Source organism: Ctenopharyngodon idella, chromosome 15, assembly GCF_019924925.1.
Source record: "Ctenopharyngodon idella isolate HZGC_01 chromosome 15, HZGC01, whole genome shotgun sequence".
Lineage (NCBI taxonomy): Eukaryota > Metazoa > Chordata > Actinopteri > Cypriniformes > Xenocyprididae > Ctenopharyngodon > Ctenopharyngodon idella.
The window spans coordinates 33,411,548-33,436,211 of NC_067234.1; the positions used below are offsets into that span (position 1 = coordinate 33,411,548).

Here is a 24,664-nt window from a genome sequence, read left to right on the forward strand (position 1 = left end):
AAATACTTAAATTATGTGTGTATAAAATATGAAAAAAAAATATATATGCACATATTATATAAAATATATTTACATAATGTAAGTAATATTTAAATTTACATTAAAATACTTAAATAAATTATATATAATATACATATAATATATATAATGTATGTAATTTAAATAATATTTTGGATATTAAATATATTTTAATTTCATAAAAATATATAATTTATTCCTAAATAAATATATATATTTATATATTTATAAGGATATATATACATTAAAATACTTAAATGGTATATATAATATGTATACTATATATATTATTTAAGTATTTTAATGTAAATTTAAATTTAAATTTTACATTATATAAGTATATTTTATATATGTATATATATTTATTTTTCATATTTTACACACACACACACACACACACACACACAAACATATATATATATAAAATATATAATATGTATATATTAATAATATAATAATATAAAATATGTGAATAAATTATATATACTTATAAAATTAAAATATAATTAATTTCCAAAATATTATACATATATACATTAAACTACTTAAATTATATATACATATATGCATATCCACACACATTTTATATATATATATATAAAACACACACACACACACACACATATATATATATAAATATATATATAATGTATATCAAAAAAATTAAAATATAATTAATATTCAAAATATTGAAATATAATTATATATATATATATATATTTAAATATTAATTATATTTTAATTTTATTTATTTATATCAATAAATAAAATTAAAATATAATTAACATTTAAATATAATTTTATATATATATATATATACACATGTATCTATCTATCTATCTATCTATATATATATATATATATATATTAATAAATAAAATTAAAATATAATTAATATTTAAATATAATTTTATATATATATATATATATACACATGTATCTATCTATCTATCTATCTATATATATATATATATATATATATATATATATTTTAATAAATAAAATTAAAATATAATTAATATTTAAATATAATTATATATATATATATATATATATATATATATATATATATATAATTTAAATAAAAATAAAAATATACAGTGCAGTTCACAAAGGCATTTTTCAAAAAAACCTTAGGCTATTAGAGTTCGGGTTTGAACTCGACTGTGAACATTTTATCATAACATGCACAAATTCACATTTTCTAAAAAAAAAAAATACTACCCCCTACGATATTATCCAATCGCAGAAGCCCACCCAGTTCGTGGGTAGAGCTAAGATCGAATATCTTCTGAATAAGTAAACCGTCTTTTAAATATTCATGAGTTTCCCGGGCCTACTATCTCCTCCTCAGTGGGAGCGGCGCGTCTGTTCTACTCCATTTTTTGTCAGAAGGGTGGAGGAACGCACTTTCGGCGGGGATACTGTCAGTCCACGCAGCGGATACTTCATACCGAGCTACAAAGGCTTCGAGAGCGACAACTGCAGTCTGATTTCTTCTCGTTTTCGGCTAGGAAGAATCAGTAAGGTGTCCTCAGGTTGTTTGACATGGTAGATTATCACGCTGCCAATAATCAAACACATTTTTCGTCCGGCGGGCAGCAGCAGACATACATGGAGCAGGAGAACGACTGGGACCGGGACCTATTGCTGGACCCGGCCTGGGAGAAACAGCAGAGGAAGGTAAGAGGTTCTGACGGCTTCGGGAAAGCTCAGGGGCCGCCGCAGGGGCCTGTATTTTGAGCACAGGACCAGATATTTGTGCGTATAACACGTTTTAGTCACGCATAATGTGTCTTATTATCACTAGACGGCTTTAGAACAGCGGCGCGCTTCGAATGTTACAATGTTTCGCGGGTTTCGAATGTTACGGTGTTACAATGTTCCAGTCGTGTGTGCGCGCGCGTGTGTGAGTGATACATTGTAACGGCTGAACCTGTTTTACTAGAGCGAGTTTCAGTCGCTACTGCTGCTTTTTCCCCCGCTCTGTTCTTTCTCAAAGCGACATTTAGATTCCTAGTTACAGCCAGACATCCGGAGTTAAAATGGCAGTAGCTGTAGATATCACAGCACAGGAGCTTAAAATAGCTGCTGAAATGATGTTTCTGGAGTTTATCTGCTGTTCTGGAGAGGATAGATAAGCTAAAAAGACAAAAAATTAACATAAGTGGCATGTTTTCTTTTTTAGTTCACTCTTTTTTTTTTTTTCTATGTAAAATCAGATTGATAGTGTGTGTTCTAGTGTTTTCTGCTCATAAATTATTGTGAGGAATATTAAGGAATGCTCAGGGGTTGAATGACGTTTTTGGGTGTGTGTCTTTTGGGGCAAAGACAGGCTTGACTGATTTGTGTGTGACAGACAGGATTTCAGATTTTTAGAGAGAGTTTGAGAAAGGAAGGTCAAAGTTTGATTGCAAAAAATAATCAATTATTAACCCACCGGAGCCCCTTAAGCTAACACACACAGAAATATATCACATATATATAGACACAGTCACTGGCCTTCAGACCCCAGAGGTGTGACGGACCCATAAATGGGGCATTTATTTGAGAAATTCGAGTGGAGGAGGAGATTGACTGAATTCTTGAGAGCCCCTCCCCCTTTTTGTACTTGTTTTGTTACACTTGTGAGGCCAAATTTCAATGATATCTAGAAAACAGAGTGGCTGTCCAATATATTTGACTACCGTGAATAAGATGAATTTAAACACTGCACCAAATTGCCAATGTCTATTGCTATATATCATGCATAAAATATCCCTACAACCTGTCAGATATCAGTGAAATAGGTGTCACATCTGTCTGTTTGACAGTACTAGAGTGTAAAGAGCAAAAAACACTTTTTTTCCTTTTTTTTTTTTTTTTGCTAGTCACACTTCCTTGGAGCAATCTGGTTGGTTGACATATTTTTGGAAGGCGGAGTTTTAGAGAGCAAGTTTGTAGTTGGAGGATGGAGGATGGGGTTGCTCTAACTTACTTTTTTGGTATTGCATTCTACCATACTGCTCTTACTAGTAGTATATAGTATGCATAATATGCACAGTATGCATAAACACCCAGTTAATTTACTACTATTGCCAAAATGTGCAGGATACAAAAGAACAGTGCATGTAAGACTGTATCTCGCAATGTAATTTGTTTTGCAATTTAACTTGACCGTCCCTTCCCAGTGTCTAAATTTTCATATTGTTTTAAAATCTTAAACGGCTAAATATATTTTTATTAGCGATGCGCTGATTGCGATACCCATTTTTGCCGATTCCGATTTTCTTTCTAAGAACTGTAATTGACAGCATATACAAACAAATCTACTTTTCTTCAACGCAAAGTTGTATTTTCATTAAAAAAAAAACCACAAGTAAAAAGTCGGTAATAAAATAAGAACAAATAAACAAATTGCAAACAACAGCACAGATAAATGCAATAGAATAAAGAGTTTTTATTAAGGTAAGAAATCTACAGAAATTAAAAGTAATCAAATGTAAAATAACACTGGATAGTCTTCGTTGTAAAAATTTAAAATGCTTACAATTAAAGTTATAAAACGTATTCAGTCAAGAGCAGAAAGTGATTTTCTTTGCCTTTTGTTCTTTGATTAACATGACAGACAGCAGGTTTATTAGGCTGCTGTCACTGTAAGAGTTTATATACGGACCCAGTATACTGTTACACAACATGCATTCTATTTCTCAACTATTTAACATTCCAAAACTGACTGTGTATCTGAATATTTGCCAAGACGGGCATTTTGACATAATTTTGTACGTATTTGACCGTTTAAGCGCAGTAAGCCACTCATGTGAGACTGACTGGCCGGTCACTGATCCGGGCCGATCATGCGGGAAATCATCCGATTCACACTCCGCTTATCTGTTATCGGTTAGACAATCAGATCCCACCAGGCCGTGTGTCCACCAAAGCGTTTTTAGCCAGCTGAAAATGGTTTGCTATGATACAAATTGAATATCTGAGGAAATGTTACTTGTATCTCATTTCACAGATAGTTTGTTTCTGTACTGTTCCTATATAAAAATGTCGATACAATGTAAAGTATTTGCTCTGGCTCTTGTTTTAAATTATTTTGTTCCGTTATTATGCTTGTTGTTGTCGTCTGTTGACGTTGTACAAGCAGAATGGGGCGGTTTGTTGGTGTTGTATTGGTCCCGCCCCTCCTCCACTGTGATTGGACGACTGGGTACAAAGTGACAGTGATGAGCGCTGCGTTTTACCCAAAGTTGAGCGTTCTTCAACTCTTGGCGACTGGTAAAAACGCAGAGAGCTTCAATGTGAAATAGACGTTCAGTGCCTCGTTACGCTCCTAGCGTTTAAAAAATGCAGCGCTCCCATTGAAAACAATTGGAAAAGTATGCTAGCCGCTGGAAAAAACGCTTTAGTGGACACATGGCCTAAATGCATATGCCCAAACAAATATTTGCAGTGCCTTTTTTGTGCAAAAAGTGCACACTTCTCCTTTTAAGAACAATATGATTCTCTGTAAGCAGTCTGCATGTTTCTGCACTGGACGTTTAGTGAATGTCACTTCAATCTTGATTCATCATTGGTCGTAAAATGACGTCTTCGCTCTGGAATTTCTTATTGCGTGTTTATGTGGATGGATATTACACACAGACTGAAGTTCACTTGTGATTACCAAACCAAAGCATCCTTTATAAAACCCCACACTGAGTTTCATTACAGTCTCCATGCGCCGTTGCCTATTCCGCTTGACCGAAACAAGGCGTGTGGAATTATCCCGAAGTCATCCCCTTATCCGTGACAGACTTGAAATTAGGCTACTCCCCAACAAATGCCAAACGCCCTGTGACCAGCTAAGACTTGCCTCTCTGCTCCACCCAAATTGTCTAAAAGGTCATTGAAGTGTTTGTCTCCACTGAACAGCTTGTTTGGGCAGATATGAATTCATATAAGATGCAGTGATTGAACTGGCTTTGTTCTTGTTGTGTAGATAAGCACGTATAAATCCAGCAGTGTTTGATAAGAGAGACGTCAACACAATTTGTGCAGCAAAAACAGGTTGTTTTGGAGTATTCTCAGACTTACTAGTGTGACATTGCAAATGTTATCTAGATTAAAGGGGTCCTTGATTATTCACTTTTTTAACTTTAGTTAGTGTGTAATGTTGCTGTTTGAGCATAAACAACATCTGCAAAGTTACGACGCTCAAAGTTCAATGCAAAGGGAAATATTTTCTTTTACAGAAATCGCTTTTTAAGGACTACAACAAATGGCTGGTAGGGACTACAATGAGCATCTTCCCGGGTAGCTCATTTGCATTTAAAGGGACACACACAAAAACGGCGTGTTTTTGCTCACACCCAAATAGGGGCAAATTTGGCAAGCTACAATAAATGATCTTTGGGGTATTTTGAGCTGAAACTTGACAGACACATTCTGGGGACACCAGAGACTTACATCTTGTGAAAAGGGGCATAATACTGTACGTCCCCTTTAAACAATCTCCAGTAGCCTTTTCTATTCCCGTACCCCCATCAAACACTACCAGATGTTTGTGATGAGCAGAGATGTCTGTTGTATATTATAAACAGATGACTCTAAATTCTGATTGAATGAACCGCATTCGAATCTACCACCAAGTTGTCATGTTGCTTGCCAACAGTAAATGGGCTTATTACTTGATGTAAGAATATTTTTTTTTTACTCTTTCAACATTGTTGTCTTTTATTACATTGATGTTGGAATCAAATAATAAGCCACTCGAGACTGTTTTTGGGTGAACTATCCCTTTAAGGACTTTAGGGTATAGGATTTAGACCTCTTACATGTAATAAATTCACTGTAATGCACAGCCTCGAGTGGCTTATTGCTTTATAGCACCGTTAGGGGTAACAAAATAAGGATTCCAGAAAACCAATAACGTAGGTAGGCCAAATAAAAACCCTTGAGTCATGAAGACTTGAATGGAAGGGTGTTGTTTGAAGAGTGCTGAGGATTTGGTAGCGAGTTTAGCTCTGTATAAAGGTCTCTCTCTCTATCTTTGTGTATCATTATGTCTGTGTAAAGTGTTACAGAGCTGCAGCAGCAAGTGTAATCGAATCACATGCTTCTCGAATGAACATCAACTAGACTGCAGACTAAACTAGACTCAAGCTGATCCAGAGGCCTCGTTCCTCTATAAAACAGTGGGATTCATTCTTAAAAGTTCAACACATTGGCTCCGTTCCAAACCCTAGTCAGTTGCCGTGGTGTCTACTATCTAAATAGACAGTTAACTTCTCAGGCGCATGTTAACTGAAAGGTAACCTCATAAGTGACTATTTTTGGAACACTCTACAAAAAGATAACCTTTATAAGTGACTGATTTTGGAGCGCTCTACAAAGGTTGCAACTCATTCAAATAAGTGTCATACAAATACACTAAATTGCTTCTCAAAGTTTGATTATTGGAGTACGTTTTACAAGAAAATACGTTTTACAAGAAAATACTCTTTCAGTTTTTCTAAACTTCAAATTTTCACATTTAATTAATTCAACGTGTTGTGTGCCATTTCTTTGTAATTATTTACTAGCAATTTCTCAGTAAAAATTGTTTCAAAGTAAATCCTAGACTTTTTTTTTTTTTTTTAAGTGTAGTGTTTCGACAATAGACTTTGACCCACATTGATTTAGTGTTTTGCATTGTCATGTAACTAAGTTAACAATTAGGTAGTCTAATAATTGTGAAAATACATAGCACACACACAAACTGGGTACAATAGTCCATTTGTAGTTGGAGTAAACATTTTTGTTGCTACATTTTAGTATCGCATGAAATAATAATTATAATCAACATTTATCAACATCTTATATTGATATTTTTCACTTTACTCATTGCAATGCATTATGGGATCCAAACGATGGTCACTTCAAGGAAGTAATTTGATCATTTATTCATTCATGGTGCAGGGTGGCCAGTCTTCATGATTCATTTTAAAGGTAGATGGTGGGAGGGTTGGAGTTAATGTGTAAACAGAAGTCTCAATTATATTGAACACGTTTTCACACGTTTCATAGGTAAGACGTGTGTTTAATTATAGATATATTAGATCCACAGGATTCAAGGAAGAGACGGCCAGTGATTTATTTATGGTCAGTTTCACCTCTTCATAGGATTATGATATTGACCTTTGTGTTTGCCTTGTAAATAGCCATGATGCTAACATGGCGTAAAAAATTTAATAAACAAACAAATTCACCTCTTTATATTGTTATATTTGGTGTGCCAAATATTGTAGTAGTAGCCTTGCCTTAGGGACGCTGTCGTGTCCGGTCAATGAGTTTGAGTCAGTGTGTTTAGATGCTCAGTTTGAGTGGACTCATTGATTGTGTTTTTTTAAGAGTGGGGTTTTTATCAGTTCTGAAGGGTTTCCCAATATGCATTGTGATAAACTTGGTGAAAAATTAATCCAGGATAGAGTTTGAGTTGAAAATGCCAATTGTAGTTGCATTAAAAACAGAAAATCATCTATTTAGTTAGAAATGAACTATTTTACCCAACATTGAGTATTGCAGTGATGACGTATTTTTGATGCAATTTCACATCACCCTGGTTCAACCGATTTGAAAATTTTGGCCGATACCGATAATTCTTCATATTTGAAAGCCGATAACTGATATATTGGCTTATAAACCTAAATCTAAATTTTTATATAATTTTTGAGAGTCTGATAACAAAAACAAAAGTCTCACCATTAAAAGCCATGTCCAAAGCACACAATTATAATATTCTCATTATAATTTTATTTAGCCTGTATGACAGACTTGTGCTGTACATATTGAACTTAACAGTATTTTATTTTTGAAGTGACTCCAATCATATTTCAAGCAATTCAAAACCATCATGGTAAACAGTGCACACCTGAAGGAAATAAGTCATTATTTATCGGCTTTAATATATCGGCCAAATTTTCTTATTGGGCCGATAACGAAAACATTAAATATACACATATTGGCCGATATATCGTGCATCCCTCGATTAAAAACCCTATAGGATTTTTCCATTGGCTTTTGGATTATTGCAGAAAATAAACTCTGTGATGAACAGAAGTTTGATTCTTACACATTTTGTTCATCATGGTAAGTGAACACAACTTTTATGAATTTTAAAGCATAGATACAATCATCAGAAGTCAAAACGCACTACACCACAGTCACATGACTTCAACATTACTTCAACTCTTTCAGTCTGTTTAAAAACATTTTCCCTGAGTTAGAATAGTTTTCTAGAGCGCGATTATAAACACAACGAGGCTGTGAAAGCGTCTAGTGAGTAGATGAGTTTACCTGTTCGGTGTGATGGTGTTTAACGTCCCCGACAACCTCTGTAATCCCATTTAGACACTTATTAGTGAACGCCTTTTTCAAGACAAATAACAGCTTTTGGCCTACAAATATACATCATCCCTGCAGCGCTCAATTTGTGCATCCTGTGTACTTTAGGCTTATTAGACTATTGCATTGTTAGCTTAGTAGTAAGCTTAATATTAAACTGTTTGTATAGTTTTGAAGAGCAATTATGTTTTGCTGCCTGCGTAGAGCGTTTCAAATCAGTTACTTAGTGTAAATGCTGTTCAGTTTCAGTTAAGATTCCTTAAAATAAAGTTGTCTATGTAGGCAGTATACAGTAAGGCAGCTCACTAGGCTTTGGAACAGATGTAATATTTAGTGAAGCAGGGTTGTAGATTACAGCAGGTGTGTTCGCTGAGGTTTTTCTCTGTAAAAAAACAAACAAAAAAACAAACACCTTTTTCAAATGTTGCATCAGTGAAGCTGATTGCAAAACTACAGCAGTTATTTTTTCAAGAATCCTGTAGACTTGAGATTCGGTGCATGAAGGAAATGCAGAATACTTGATATCCACCTCAGTGTCTTTGACTTTAAATGTTGTAGTAACTCTATTTGTCAGTTCTGATATTTCACATGCATTTTATAGTGTGTCAGTTTCTCTGCTGCGGTTTATTCTCGAGCATCACTGAAGGCAGTTAACTTATTTTTGTCCCTATAAGCGTTTCACACCCTGTTTGTCAGCTAACGAGATGTGCAGCTCAGAAATGTGTGTGAGCATCAGCTTCACCTCCTATACGTGTGAGTTCCTGTTTAAATTAAGCCAAAGTGCATGTGTCTGCTCTAATTATTTGTTAGAATACTTCATTGTTTATACTTCCAAATGCATGTTGATAACAAAGAAGTGTGTAATCAAATCCCACTGCCCATGTGTTGTTTTCCTGAAGTGTTTTTCCATGCACTATAACTCATATGAGGAGCTGAGCTGAAATTAATCTAATGATTGGCGATGGCATTTTTCTGAAAGGTCAATATGTCCTCTCCGAGTTGCCATGACTCAAAGGTCCTCACTACAACCCGCCAAAATTAAGGTTTGCTTTAAAATTATGACAAGTATATTACTATTACACAGTAGAATTTACTTCTCAAAGTAGAAGTACAGTATTTATAATAAAATGTATTGAAATATTTTTAAGGAATATTACATCACAATTTTTCATCCATGTTTCAATTCAAAAAGTAAACCTTTAAATTGAAGTTATGTATTAATTTGATTACCACTGTTTTTGATGATCGTATTAAATCATAAAACACAGAATTTAGAAAAATTAAAGTAGATTTCACAGAATTTCTGAAAAAAAAAAAAAAATTCATAGGGCACTATTATGGTTAAAAATGTAATTAATTATTAAATTAATGTTTTATGAATTCAATTGATTAGACATGCTTTTTGATGATTATTAAACCATAAAATGAAAAACACAGAATTTGGTGAAAAATAAAACCGATTTCATCAGCTAGACTAATGTATGACTGTATGAGTTTTTTTTTTCTGGATTCAGTTTTTTTCTTCTCTGGACTTTGATTTAATGGATAAATTAAATGTTAGTAATCAAAAAGCATGTCTAATTTATTGAAAATTTAACCAAAAAAAAAATTAATAAATTTGGGATCTTTTTTCCCCCTCAAATTCCATTTTATTTTTCCCAAATTCTGTGTGTTCTTCAAGTTGAAATGAATTTTTCTTCAAATTTCTTCAAGTTGAAATGAACTTTTATTTTGATGCTGTCATGAAGTCCTTTTGAGTTTCTGTGTATTTGTTCCATTCACCTCATTCATTCACGCAGAACATTCAGACTTCATATTTAAGTAGCCTATTAGCAGTATAATATTTATAGACACTAGTCTATATCGTGATTTGATTAAGTGCACAGCCCTACTTTTGATCTATTAATCCAAAATTTGCCAAATTCCGTAACAATACAGTAAATTCCATTTTTATGGCTGGATTCCACTATTCCGTCTGTGTTTTCCATATCATGGAAAGTCAATGTCATGGGCAGAAAGTCTTGATGTCAGAACTAGTGGACGACTGATGCAGGTGTTGATATCTGGCACTAAGTAGTGTACAATGATGGTAGAGCCCAGACTTGAGTGTGTCTTTTCCCAGAATGGAGCTTTGACCACTAAATCATTGAATGAAAAGCTTGACCGTGAGTCAGAGCATGCTGGGAAAATTGAAGCGTAAACTAAAGCGCTATGGTTACTGTGCAGTAATCCAATTTAGGATTGTTCTAGTGGGTGTTTGGACCAGGTTCAGGTGTGTCCCAGTGAAAACACTGAGTGGGAGTGGACTAAGATAAAGGCAGTTGACCTCATAAAGGCATTATGAGGTCACAGAGGGTGTTGCATCACCTGACCTACTTCAATCACGCCCAGCCGGAGAAATACTTTCAGTAGTGATAGTGTTTGCTCTTGGAAATATTTTTTTAGATCATAACAGGAGCCTTAGAGATGCTAGAATCAGATCAGATCTGTTGAAATGTTGAATGACTACATGTTTTATGATCACAGACATGCTATTTAATGTAAACAGAATAACCATTTCCCAGTACACTAAATACAGGTACTATTTTTTTTCTGCTTAATTTTGAGATATTAACTTCAAGGAACGGCTCTTCTCTCAGAAACAACTTTTCACAGGTCTTGTATTATCAGAATTGTAACATTTTGATTTATTTTTATTATTGTACGTGAGATGAAATTCTAGTTCTCTAGTTCCTTGTATTGATCACTTGGAAAGTTAAAGAAAAAATTTATTAAAAACCATTGGTTTCCAGGCATGAAGAACTAATGGAAATTTCTACAGAATGTGTTATGTTTCTATAGAGAGTTGTTAGTTAACAAGGGAAACAACACTGTCTTCATCCTCAGGGAGCTTGATTCCTTACAAAACATTGAGACTCAAATTGCAGGACATTTGTAGACGACAACTGTAGGTTTTAAAACTATTAATTCCAAGGGTTGGTAGGGTCAAAGAAATGATTTTAAAATCATTACTTTACCAGTAATCAAGTCATGAGAATTCATTTGTCAAAAAGTGTGGGAACTCTGCTCTAGCTCAGATGCATGACAACTAATAAAGTCTACTTCCTGTTTTATATCCTCGTTATCTTAGTGATGTTCATACGTAAATGAATTATAATGTCTTTGCTGGTCGACTCAGAAAGGCTGTGCCAGCAATTACACATCTGTGATGTAAAGTAGCTGTAAACGGGTGTTGTTAGAGTTGGTGTTCAGCACACACAGCATTCCCTCGAGAATCTGTGGAAGTGGAAACATCAGGAACTGATCCAATCCACATTGTCCAGTGCACATTTGTCGGAAATCAGAGACATTCTTTCCCTGTCACTGACTGTGAGCATCGTAACTTCACCAACCTGCTGCTGAATCAGACAGTCATGCTTTGGGAATTTAGATGTCATCTGGTCAGTGGGGAGTTGTGTGATTATCTGTGATAAACATCTGTGACCCACGGATATTATCGTTATCTAAAATTAAAACTAAAACCATAATCATTTTAGTTACCTGAAATAAAATAAACATTAACACAAATAAAAGAAAATAAGAGGTGCTCTATTGACTGACACTAGAGACTGTGGTCTTTAGCCTCCTTGTTAGAGTGCCCGCCTCCCATGCCGGCAGTACTGGGTTCGAGTCCCACTTAGAGTGGGCGGTTCAAACAGGAGGGGTTAAATTGGTGCCATGACCCGGATAGGAGTGAGGCTTAGAGGGGGTGAGTGTAACTGGCGTAGGGCAGTAGGAGCTGTACATGTAAACCTCACTCCCCTGATCCCAAGAGGAGCGCTAGGGACTGACACTAGTAGAGACAGCAGTATTTTAACCCCCTTTGTTAGAGCGCCCGACTCCATGCATCTTTTCTTACATGCATTCTTGTATGCAGCATTGTGCGATGACGAGTGTCTTCACGCACATCAACAACAACGGGAATGCTAGGTTGTAATAACTTTGGCTAATGCCAGTGCTAACCAGTTCATAGTAATGTAAAACTCATACCTGGAATCAAGTAACAGATGCATATTTTCATAACTTAGCAGGTAGTCCAACTTCGCTTACTTTTCTCCAAGCTATCTCCTTTTTTGTTCGGTATCTGTATGAATAAGAAGTTTTGTCGGACGTGTCAATAAGCTCTTCGCTGATTGGCTTGCGCGACAACGCATCATGCATATTTTACGCTCAAGTTGAAATTTTTCTTTGCGTCTATTCGCATCGTGCGCTGCAAATTGTTGTCTATTTGCATCTTTGCATTGTCTTTGTATGTAATCTACTCGCGCGAATAATTAAATCCGCTTTTTGTGTGCACACACCATAACACTTGGCTGTTCGATCAGTAAAAATGCATGAAGTGACACCTCGTAAATACCCATATGAAGTTAAAAATGGTAATGGTCACAAAGTTCGCTACATTTTCTTTATGCAATTTTTGGGGAGGCTGAAATGTGACCTGAACCGGTTTTCATGAGATTCACTCAGTTTTGGATTGTTCTTGGTTTTATCTGTATATAAAATGGTCATATTTTGTAGGGATTCGCTGTGCTACTACCTTCTCCATGTCCTGTTCGATCATCTTATTTACTGCATGTTCTTGTACATTTTTTTTGTTGTTAGCACACCATGATAAGATGGGTTGGACACTTTCACTGTCTGTTCTCTTTGTGTATAATGTCCTCTGCAGCACTAAAAGCTCTTAAGTGCGCCGGCTCAGACAAAAGACTGACCTCTAAGAGGATTAGAGCCTGGCTTCACCTAGTTTACCATCTCAACTATACGTTTTTGTATCACAGATGTTTTGATCCTTTAATTCCACACCCTTTGTTTGGTTGGGTGGGTCCTGGGGGGTGTTCAGCACTTGCTGTAAAATCTTTATCAGGCATTTAAACAGTGTTGGGCAAGGGGTACGTTTATAGTAATGTTACCCATCATAAAAGACACACTCAGATGAATACACCTCCAATAAACCCTGTCTGTGTGGCTGTTTAACGGGTGGGCCGTTGCCCAGAGGGCGTCATAATCTATTGTGATTGTGCCTCACTAGTATTGTAAAACCAGACTTTTGACTATTGGTGCAATTTCTGGTCCACTTTGCAGATTATTCTGGTCAAGGCCTGTCCTCTTACGACAGGAAGAGACCTGAAAATGGTCAACCAGAATTTTTGTTTTCACGTGACATTAAGAGCAGGTGAAACTGAAGTGGATGATGCCACAGTAATAGACCAGTAAGCTATAAAGACATCAAATAAAGTCATGGCGTTCTCCACTAATAGCTGAACAGATAACAGAGAGGAAATCAGAAGAAAATGTGTTTTGTAGGGACGGGGTTCTCGGGGTGGAAGAAAACATGGTAATATTTGGAAATGTTACAATTGTGAATGTGATCCATTTTTTTTTCTTTAATTATTTTTATAATATTTTGATGATATTTGTATTAAATATGTTGAATAATAATAATAATAATAATAATTATTATTATTATTGTTGTTAATATTTTTATATATATAATTATGATTAATAATTAAAATATTTAATTACAAATATATTTAAAATATAAAAATATCATATAAAAATAATTAATTTAAAGAAGTTAATATATATTTTATATTTATATTTTAATAAATAATAATAATAATTATATTTTTTTTCACAAAATATTAATTATTATTATTATTATTATTATTATTATTATTGGTTAATAGTGAATGTGTATGGATATTTTTATATTTTAAATATATTTGTATATGTATGAATTAATTAAATGAATAATTATTATTAATAATTTTCATTGTTGCTGTTATTAATATAATTTTTGATTTAGTTGATTAGAAATTGCTTTTTTGAGTGTAATCGCTATCAAAGATGAATTATTTAAAATGTTTATACAATAATCAGAAATGACTGAAACCCAGATTCGTTATGGAATTCTAAAATAGGTGACAATTAGGTTCAGTTTTATTTATTTATTTATTTATTTATTTATTTATTTTTGGACTGATACCCTTTTACTATTTTTGAAAATATGCTGAAAACACACATATATATTGATGTGTATATAGGTGGAATGTGGTGTTTTCAGCATGTGAAAGAAAAGTCATGCAGTAGTTATTCTGAGGCACAGAGAAGCACTCTGTCATCTGTTTTAAACAAATATGGCCATTTAGCTCAGGAAGTCTATAAAACCCTCACCTTTGACCCGTGCAACGTGGCATATGGATTGGTTTGAGGCTGGATGTTGTCATGCTCCCTGCAGCCCACAGTGAAACACTTGAAAACCTGAAAACTTTCCCTTGTTCATCAGTGCTGGACCAGAACTGATGTGAAACCCACATATATGGCTGGGGTTTCTGCTGCAGATGTGCATTCTTTTCCCATTGAGATCTTAAAGCCAGCAGTTGCAAAATAAGAGGGAGGAACTTTGTGCATACAATTTCAAAACAAGACACAGATTGACCTGCACTGACCCGATACACTAAAGTCACAGATGGGTTCAGGGCTCATTAGTTGTTTCTCTGTCATGCTCGTGGTGGTAGGAGAAGTTGTGGTTGTTGTGGTTTCGGTTTTGTTTCCTGTAATGGTGTGAACTCTGAGTATTGGTGTGTTTGAGGGTACATGTGACCATATACAGCAACAGTCTCATGGGAAATGTGTTAGTAATAGCATTAATGTCAACTCTTAATCTTTTGTGGTTCTAGGAGGAGTTTCTTTGCTATTAAACATCAGTGCTTTGTATAACTCTGAAATTATTTTAGGTAGGTTAGGTTTAGGGGTTTGTGCGATTAACTCTTGCTCTGACTGGTTTAGCTTGTCAGTTTTCTGCAGTCTTATCATCTGCTTCAGGTCAATGAGCGTGACATGGTGTGAACGGATGATGTTGCTAAATTCATGACTTTTTGTAGAGGAACAACCGAGGAAATATCTGACTTTATTTTCCTTTAGAGTCAGTGGAAAAATGAAGAATCACCATATTTAAAATTAGTAAAAATGTATTAACAGGGTTTTCAGAGTCACGGGGAAAAAAAATTAAATGAAAAAAGTAATTTAAATGTATTCAATTTCTAATCAAGTTGTGGATTTAAAAAAAAATATTATTATATAAATTAATGTCATGGTATTAATTAGTGATTTATACATTTTTTTTTGTACTTATACTAGGGATGCACCGATATTATCCGCTTTGATATATCGGCCAAATTTTCTTGTTGGGACGATAACGATAACATTAAAAATGAACATATATTGGCCGATACCAATATGGTGGCCGATATATTGTGCATCCCTAACTTATACTACTTTATTTTCTGTGAATTTATGGAAAATGCGCACTGTCATAAAAATGTCATGGAATTTGGCAAAATTTGGATGAATAAATCAAAAGTAGGGCTGTATACTTAATCAAATCACTATGAACTATGAGTTGTCCGCAAATATTAAACCTCAAACACTAATGATAATTTTTCGCGCATGTTTTAGTAATTTAGTAATTAGCTAAGTAATTTCCCTATTTTATAAATGTAACCTTACAATGTAATAAAATATAAAAGAAAAAAGAATTACAGACCATTTAGGCCAAAGTAAAGGTTAGCGATACGATATACGACAAGATACAAAAATTAAATTTATTCAGCTACAGTAGGTGTATTTAACAGTACCATTCAAGTAAGAAATTGAATAAACAAATTTAAAACAATACATAGACTTCACTGTATGAATTAAATATACGAGTGATTTTCTTTTGTATTTTGTTGTTTGATTTACAGGTTTATTAGGCTACTGTCACTTTAAGACCGAACGCACGGATCCAATATACAGCAACACATACTTATTATAATAAACTGACATGCATTTGAACTCTTTACATTCATTTAAGATATAAATGACTGTGTTTATGTGAACCTTGTGTGTTTTTGACAGTTTAAGCACAATAATATGCGAAAGAGAACTTATTTCAGTACTCACACGCTGTGTAACAGAACATACTACAATCTCTCTTCACAGGCAGATCGTGGAGACATTTTAATCTTTCACGGTCTAAAATCGTGATATCGCACACCCCTATGAGTAAATACATTCTTCAGATTTTGCAAATCTTTCTAGGTCTGCCCATGATGTTAGTTCTCAATCAACTGCTGGTGACTTTATTTTATTCACTGTAGATCCTGATGTTAATGGTAACTAGATTTTGGTGACTGAATGCTGGAACATTTTAGTCGCACAACTCGAGATGCTAGACAAAGACCTGTGAGTTTTGAGAAGCCACAGCACAGTTTCCACTTATTGATAGCATCATCAGCATTGTGGGTTTTTTTTTTTTTTTGTCTTTCTACTGAATCCACCACAAAACCAGTTTAGGATAGCCGACGTGCGATCTTGATGTGTGAAATGCATTAGATTGTGCAATCGTGCAGTTGAGCTCTTTTAGATGCATTGGCTGTTAGTTGTATGTGGAGTAGTGATGTCACCATGCTGGCCTTAAAGGGACAGTTCACCAAAAAATGAAAACTGTCATTTACTCACCCTCAATTTGTTCTAAACCTGTATGAATTTTGGTAACCAAACAGCTGATGGACCCCATTGACTTCCATAGTATTATTCTTTTGTACTATGGAAGTCAATAGGGACCAGCAACTGTTTGGTTCCACAGAAGAAAGAAATTCATACAACTTGATGGTGAGTAAATGATTACAGAATTTTTATTTTTGGGTGAACTATCCCTTTAAGCCAGCTTGTGTGATTCTGTATCTCTAAATGGAGGTCTGTAATTCTTTGTCTCGGCGGTTGAAAAGACGCCGGTTTCATCCATGATTGTCGACGCACATCTTTTCGTCTTGGGAGTTGGGTTTCATGGAAGCACAGTTGTGGAGTGGTCATGGTCGGATGTTCCCAGGCGTTTAAGTGTGTGGTTTCTCGACAGGCCACAACAGACCCTCCAAGAGCCTGTGATGTCATGTGAAGAGCCAATGAGAGCGGATTTGCAGGTCTCGGAAGGATGACACAAATAACACCTCAGTCTCAGGTCGTTAGTGTCGGGATGAGTGCGCTTTGGCTAAAGATGTCAAATACCAGTTATTTAGTGTCAAGTTGATAATAAATGTCCTTTGGCTATGAGATTTTCTTTTTCTAAAAAGTAGAATACCTTTCAAAAGTTTGAGGTTAGTAAGTTTGGTAACAGTTTAGTTTAGGGTCCAATTCTCACTATGAACTAGTTGCTTTAGCATGTATATTACTAGGATATTGGCTGTTTATTTTAGTACTTATAAAGCACATATTAATGCCTTATTCTGCATGACTGTATTCTACATCCCTTAATCCTACCCAATACCTAAACTTAACAACCTTACTAACTATTAATAAGCAGTAATTAGGAGTTTATTGAGGCAAAAGTCGTAGTTAATAGTGAGAATTAGAGCCTAAACTAAAGTGTGACTAAGTTTTTCTTGAAGAATAATTTTATTCAACAAGGATGCATTAAATTGATCAAAAGTTACAGTAAAGACACTTATAAATTTATAAACATTTTTCTGAACTTTCTATTCATCAGATTTCTGAAAAATAAAACTTATCACAGTTTCCACAAAACATATGAAGCAGCACAACCATTTTCAACATTGATAATAATCAGAAATGTTTCTTGAGCAGCAAATCATCATATGAATGATTTCTGAAGGATCATGTGACACTGAAGACTGGAGTAATGATGCTGAAAATTCAGCTTTGAATCACAGGGAAAAAAATAACATTTTAACATATATTCACATAGAAATTCACAATATTACAGATTTTACTGCATTTTTGATTAAATAAACGCAGAATTTGCAGAAACAGAAGACACATCTTTCAAAAACATTAAAATATTTATATCTATTTATTTATTTGTGCTAGCATGTTAATATTTTGTGAAATTGTATGGTATTTGTAGTAACTCCTGACATTTTGGCATCGTGACATTTGGTATAGTTTTTTTTATATGATTGTGGTATGCCACCACATCTCTCTCTCTCTCACACACACATGCACACACACACTCTTACACAACTGATTGAAGTGTGTAGAAACAGATGTGGGCAAAGCCACTTCACTGACAGGAAAGATGGACTCACTCCGGTTTACTTCCGCCACAAACTCATGTCTTCATTTAGAGCGAGCGTGTGTGAGACCGTGAGACAATAAGTGCACACTGTTGAGTAATTTATAGCACTGAAAGGTCTTGCCACACCTATTGTGAAAGATGATAATGCCATTGTGTGTGCGACCGTGTGGCCTTTATATCAGTTAAACACAGTCAGTGTAGGCTTGATGGGTCGTCATCGGTATGTGTGTGTCAGACGGATTTAGGAGTGGGACCGTGACTCAGTTTGCACTGGAATGTTTATTGTGTGTGTGATTTTTGTAGTTTTGTTGAGGTCATTTTTATTATTATTATTTCGGTAACACTTTACAATAAGGTTCATTAGTTAACTACATTAGTTAACATGAACTAATAATGAACTGCACTTCTACAGCATTTATTAATCTTTGTTAATGTTCATTTCAACATTTACTAATACATTATTAAAATCAATAGTTGTATTTGTTAACATTAATGCACTGTGAAGAACATGAACAAACAATGAACAGCTGGATTTTTATTAACATTAACAAAGATTAGTAAATACAGTAACAAATGTATTGCTCATGGTTAGTTCATGTTAGTTAATACATTACCTAATGTTTAACTAATGAACCGTATTGTAAAGTGTTGCCATTATTTATTTTAAAATGTCTACTTTTTTAATGTTTCCCATTTTAATTTTAAAGTTTTAGTAATTTGTTGTTTTTTTAATATATATATATATATATATATATATATATAATATTTCTGTTTCTTAATATTTTCCATTTTAGTTTTAGTAATTTTGTTGTGGATTTGTAATTTTTATTAGTTTTTTTTAAATGTCTTTAAAAATATTTTTCATTTTAATTTTAGTTAAATTTTTTGTAATTTTGTTGTGGTTTTCTGGTGTTGGTTTTTGAGGTTTTTTTTTTTTTTTTTTTTTTTTTTAAAGTGTCTTTAAAATATTTTCAACTTTCATTTAAATTTTAGTTTTTTAGTAATTTTGTTGTTGTTTTTTTTATAAATATTTCTTTCTTTTCCGTTTTAATTTTAGTTTTAGTAATTTTGTTGTGGATTTGTAATTTGAGGTTTTTTTTTTTTTTTTTTTGTCTTTTCAAAATATTTTCCATTTGAATTTTAGTTAGTTTTAGTAATTGTGTTGTTTTTTTTATAAATATTTCTTTTAATATTTTATTTTAGTTAGTTTTAGCAATTTTGTTGTGGTTTTGACTTTTTTTTTTATTAGTTTTTTCTTAAACATGTCTAACTAGAATTAAAATAGAAAATATTTAAAGTTTTAGTCATTTTGCTGTAGTTTTGTCATTTTTGTTTAGTGTATTTAATTGTAATTTTAGTAATTAAACTAAATAAACTAGTTTTATTTATTTTTTTCAGTTCATGTTTATTTTATTTCACTTAACAATTTTAATTTATTTGTAGCAAAAGTTAACACTTCACTGACGGGAAAGGTTTTTTTTGTGTGTGTGTGTGTGTGTGTGTGTGTGTGTGTGTGTGTGTGTGTCTGTGTCTGTGGTTTTACTGAAATGACAGAATGGTCCAACCGTTTCTTTCCATATTACACATACTTGTCTGTCTGTCTGTCTGTCCGTTGCGCTCACACAGGAACAGGAAGTTGGGCAGAAGTTCGTGAGCAGCAGTTTCTCTGGTGCCTGTGTTCTGTCTCGTTTTATGCTGCCTCATTGTAAGCATCCCCGCTGCGAGGGGGGTGGGGGGGGTTCATATTTCACATTCCTGCAACCGAAGGACAAACAAGCGTAAATGAGAATGCGTACTTGTGAACATTAGCTTTGAAAAACACACTCTCCTTTGTAAGCAGTGAGATCATTTTGGTGCGAGAAGGGAAAAGGTGTGGTGACTTTGATCAGGTGCGTGTGTGTGTGTGCTTTTGTGAATGCATTGTGGGGGGGGGGAGGGGCGGGGCTTCGTTCGGCCTATTGCGTCACACAGAACTGAGTGTGCGTTGCCTTATAAGGACATGAGAACATTACAGGAGACACAGGAAGAGGCAGTTAAGAGTGACAATACCAGGAGACCAGGCCGACTGGACCAACATGTTTGGCTTCATTCTCGCTCTCTTTCTCTCTCTCACTTTCTCCCCTTGTTCTTTGACACGCCACATTAGAGTTATGCAAAACTTAAAAATGCCCTGATTAGTGGTTTTTGTTTAGGCAAGCGTTCACTTTTACCATATGTTATAAATAAGTCGCAAACTGACAAGTTGAACCGGTGTCATGAGAAATCGGACCCAGGTGGTAATGCCTGATCAAAAGTTATCACGATGTCTTGACAAATTATAACTATTTCACTATAAACTATTTCACTAATGTTTATTACATTAAGTGCACAAACAACATGCTTGAAATATAAAATAAATGCCTGTGTGTTGCATAATAAAACAAACTGGAAACACAACCATGCCTAAAAATGTAATTTTTTTTTTATAAGGATAGTTGCAACATACTATGTTCTGTAAAAGTAAGTTAATATTAATTTTACACAATAATTGCTATGTGGTGTAGTATATAATATTACTATTATAAATTTTTAATACATTATGTATTAATATATTAATATATTATGTAATAACTATATTGGAGGAAAAAACATACCTAATATAATATAAGCTAAGCTAGCAGGCTAATCGGGTAGAGGTATGCTATGCTAGTACATAAGCTAACTAAAAAACAGTAAGAAATCCATGATTTCACAACCTATAGCTTCAGTTATATACTAGTACATGAACCATGTAATTTAAAAGACATTAATGGTCATAATGCTTTTGAAACTATATAAATCATAACTTGATTTTGCAGGAATTATAATCAGGCGCAAAAAATACTACCTATTAAAATCCGTTGAACCAATGGGATCACTCGGGGTCCTAAAGGAGACTCGATTCTTGGGGGGGGACTCAATTTTTCACCACACCGGATCAAAATTTCATTGAGAAAGGGGAAAAAAAAAAAAAAAAAAACACAGTTAGTTCCATCTGTGTTTAAGTCAGAAATAATGTAAAATACTGGTACACTGAATTAACTGAATTTCACAAATAATTACCAAGAAACAGCCATTTAATTAAATGTGAAATTGAGAAATAGAATGCAACATTGATTCCTTTTAGAATATGTAAAACTCCAGAGTAACTCTATTGATCCAGTGGGATTAGTTGTGTAGATGCTTCATTTCCACAGACGCTGTCCTGCAGCCGTTGATGTTTCGCAGCTCTCGGCGTTTTGACCCCCAGAACCCTCCGTGGCGGACGACCAAATGCATTCCACAGTAAATATTAGCCCAGAGAGGGACAGACAGAGAGTGTTTATGTAATGCTGAAGAGACACATTCCATCCTCATGTGGGCTGTGAGGAGCTGGACGATCTCTCTCTCTCTCTCTAGCGGGAGTTCAGAGGGCTTCTGTCGCTCGCTCTCCACTGGGGAATGTGCGGAATGAAGATCCACAAATGTTCCATGTTCCCCAGTGAATGGCCATTAACATTGGGAAATCCGCTTTTTTGTGAGTTAGAGCATTCACTGGTTGTCCCAGAACTTCCTGCGTGCCTTTTTTTTTTTTTTTGTGTGTGTGTGTGTTCAGTACTAGTGCTGCACGATTAAGTGAAATAAAGCTGAAATCATGTTATGGTTTAGTGTGATTATCAAATTGCGAAGGCTGCAATTTAATTGAATAAATATATGCACTGCAAATTTCAGAGTGAAGCGCGGCACTGTGTTCATTTACACGTGCAGCGGCTCATGATTTGATGTTTTCTGCCTCTCAGAGCGGTTCGGTTCACAGTTAATGCGGCTCCGCGTAAACTTCATCTCTGCATCTGCTCTGGGTTTGTATGGACGCTTGTTTCATATAAATTCGCAATTGTGAGGAAAAAAGTCAGAATTGTGAGATTAAAAAGTCGCAGTTCTGATGTTTTTTTGCGAGTTTATATCTCGCTTTCTCAGAAAGTCAGAATTTTGAAATAAAAAAATCGTAATTCTGACTATTTCTTGCAATTGTTAGTTTATATATCGCAATTCTCAGAAATGTCAAAATTTTGAAATAGTAACAATTCTGACTTTTTTCTCGCAATTGAGTTTATATCTCACAATTCTCAGAAAAAAAGTCAGAATTGTGACTTTTTTTGCAAAATTTTGCGAGTTTATATATCACAATTCTGACTTTATTTCTTGCAATTGCGGGTTTATATCTCGCAATTCCCAGAAGAAAAGTCAGAATTGCGGGATGCAAATTTGCAATTGAAAGAAAAAAGTCAGAATTGTGAGATAAAAAGTCGCAATAACCTTTTTCAGTGGCAAAAACAAGCTTCTATTGAGTTTGGGTCGCTTTAACATGCATTTGAAAACACAACATGAGCAAAACATCTTTCCAAACTTGTAAATGAGAAGCGTTTATGCTGTTTAGGCTGTTGTCAGCAAAAGAGAAGAAGCTCTTCCTGATAAAATAATAAAAGCTTGATTGTTTAACATTTCAAAATGAGAAAAAATAAGACAGCCAAAAATATTACTATAATTATACAGATGATCTTGCCTTTTTTATTTTACAGTGAAATATATCAATTAGTAATGTTTCTTATTTTGTTGTTTTTAAATTATTATTTTTTTTTGTAATTGTGTGTGTGTGACCAAATTATGCAGCCCTACAAACAAGCACAGCAAACCTGAAATGTTTTAAAATTGCATTTTAATTCATAAACACATTTTAGATTTTGAATCATACATCCCTTTTAATAATGGCAATTTGTAATGTTTTTTGTTCTAAAGCAGATTATTCTGGTCCGGGATGCTGATTGGTCAATACATCGTTCTAGATGTGCTAAAATACACAATATAACAGCTTAAGTCTGTCAGAACAGAGACACACCGTCTCTGCACCATCTCCCTTCTCCTGTTACCAAACAAGAAATCTGATTCCTCCTGGCAGGAAAGATCTGACCTCCTCTCTGCTGACACGCTGACCTTTGAGCCAGTGCCAGAGAGAATGTATGAACAAATTCTCACCAAACATTAAATTTAACTGAATGACACAAAATGAAAACTTCATCTCGGTGCATCACTAATTTTAGGTGTGCTTTCTTCTGTATTTCTGGTTCTCTTTTCTGTTTCTGATCGGCGTGTGGCAGATGAGAAACCACTTCATTTAATTCAGTCGATGTTTCCGAGCACTCTGAAACCCATTAAGGTGTATTTCAAGCCTGTCTGGGTAATGTTGGTATAAACAGGCGCTTGCTTTGTGACAGAATTACCTGTTTCTGTCTTTATCTGATGCACAAGCGTTAGCTAGTAGCTACAGGTGCTTCTGTTTTTCTGAATTTTTGGCTCAGTGTTGGATGACCGTGTTGGCAGACTGGATTTCTTGTGTCCCTGTGAGGCCTCCGTCTAATCCGACCTGACTCACTTTCCTCAGTGAAATGCAGCCTTGAGAGAGAGTCCCGCTCGCACACGTGAGTCAGCGCTACTGAACGCCACCGACGTTGAAACATGCAGAACAAACAGTTCACTAAAAAAGAGAGATGCTGACAGACAGCCAAACTGTTAAACATATTTTGGGACCGCATCTTGATGCAGTAAAATCACACAAAATCTTTGGAACCGGTTCTAAAATGGAGCCGGTTCTTGATACCCATCCCTATTCAGATATATTTATTCAACAAAATATTCTGGGGGGCCATGAAACTTTTGTGAAAATGATCAAAAATGCTGTCGCTGGCTGGCAACTTTTCAAAAACGCTATTGGGGAAAGAGTTACAAAGCATTTAAGCTTCCGCTTTTTTGTTGGCCAAAAATTCTGATGATACATGTATTTGTTTGTTTAAATTGCAGCCTTTGCGATTTGATAATCACACTTATGATTTTTGCTTTATTTTGATGAATCATGTTGTCCCACTTCACTTTTTAATCGGAGTTCTCATCTGTAGCAACAGCGACCGTCAGCAGCGCTGATGTTTGTATATATTTCCCATCAAATACACTCTGACTTGCTGATGTCGACTCTTTTAGTCGCCTTATTAGTTACAGAATGACCTTTTGCCAAATTCCTGCTCGTCCGCCACTGCTTCGGGAGGATGTCGCAGGAATTTGAAGTGTGCTCAGTTTGTTGACCCCTCTTAGCCACGTTTCTCTCTTCTCCCATAAACTGTTGAAGCGGTTGAT

The 24,664-nt window shown here is 34.7% G+C and overlaps 1 protein-coding gene across 5 annotated transcripts in view; it reads left to right on the forward strand.

Moving 5' to 3' along the window:
• Positions 1-1,345: 1,345 nt before the first annotated feature.
• Positions 1,346-24,664, forward strand: part of actn4 (actinin, alpha 4) — a 48,127-nt gene continuing 24,808 nt past the window's right edge. For 2 of the 5 annotated variants that reach the window (XM_051861188.1, XM_051861186.1), the window contains exon 1: positions 1,363-1,701. In XM_051861188.1, coding sequence (XP_051717148.1) covers positions 1,567-1,701 — 135 coding nt within the window. In that variant the 5' untranslated portion in view covers positions 1,363-1,566. Of the gene's footprint in view, positions 1,702-24,664 lie in introns of all 5 variants that reach the window. The other 3 variants (XM_051861189.1, XM_051861191.1, XM_051861190.1) reach the window with 3 other exon arrangements.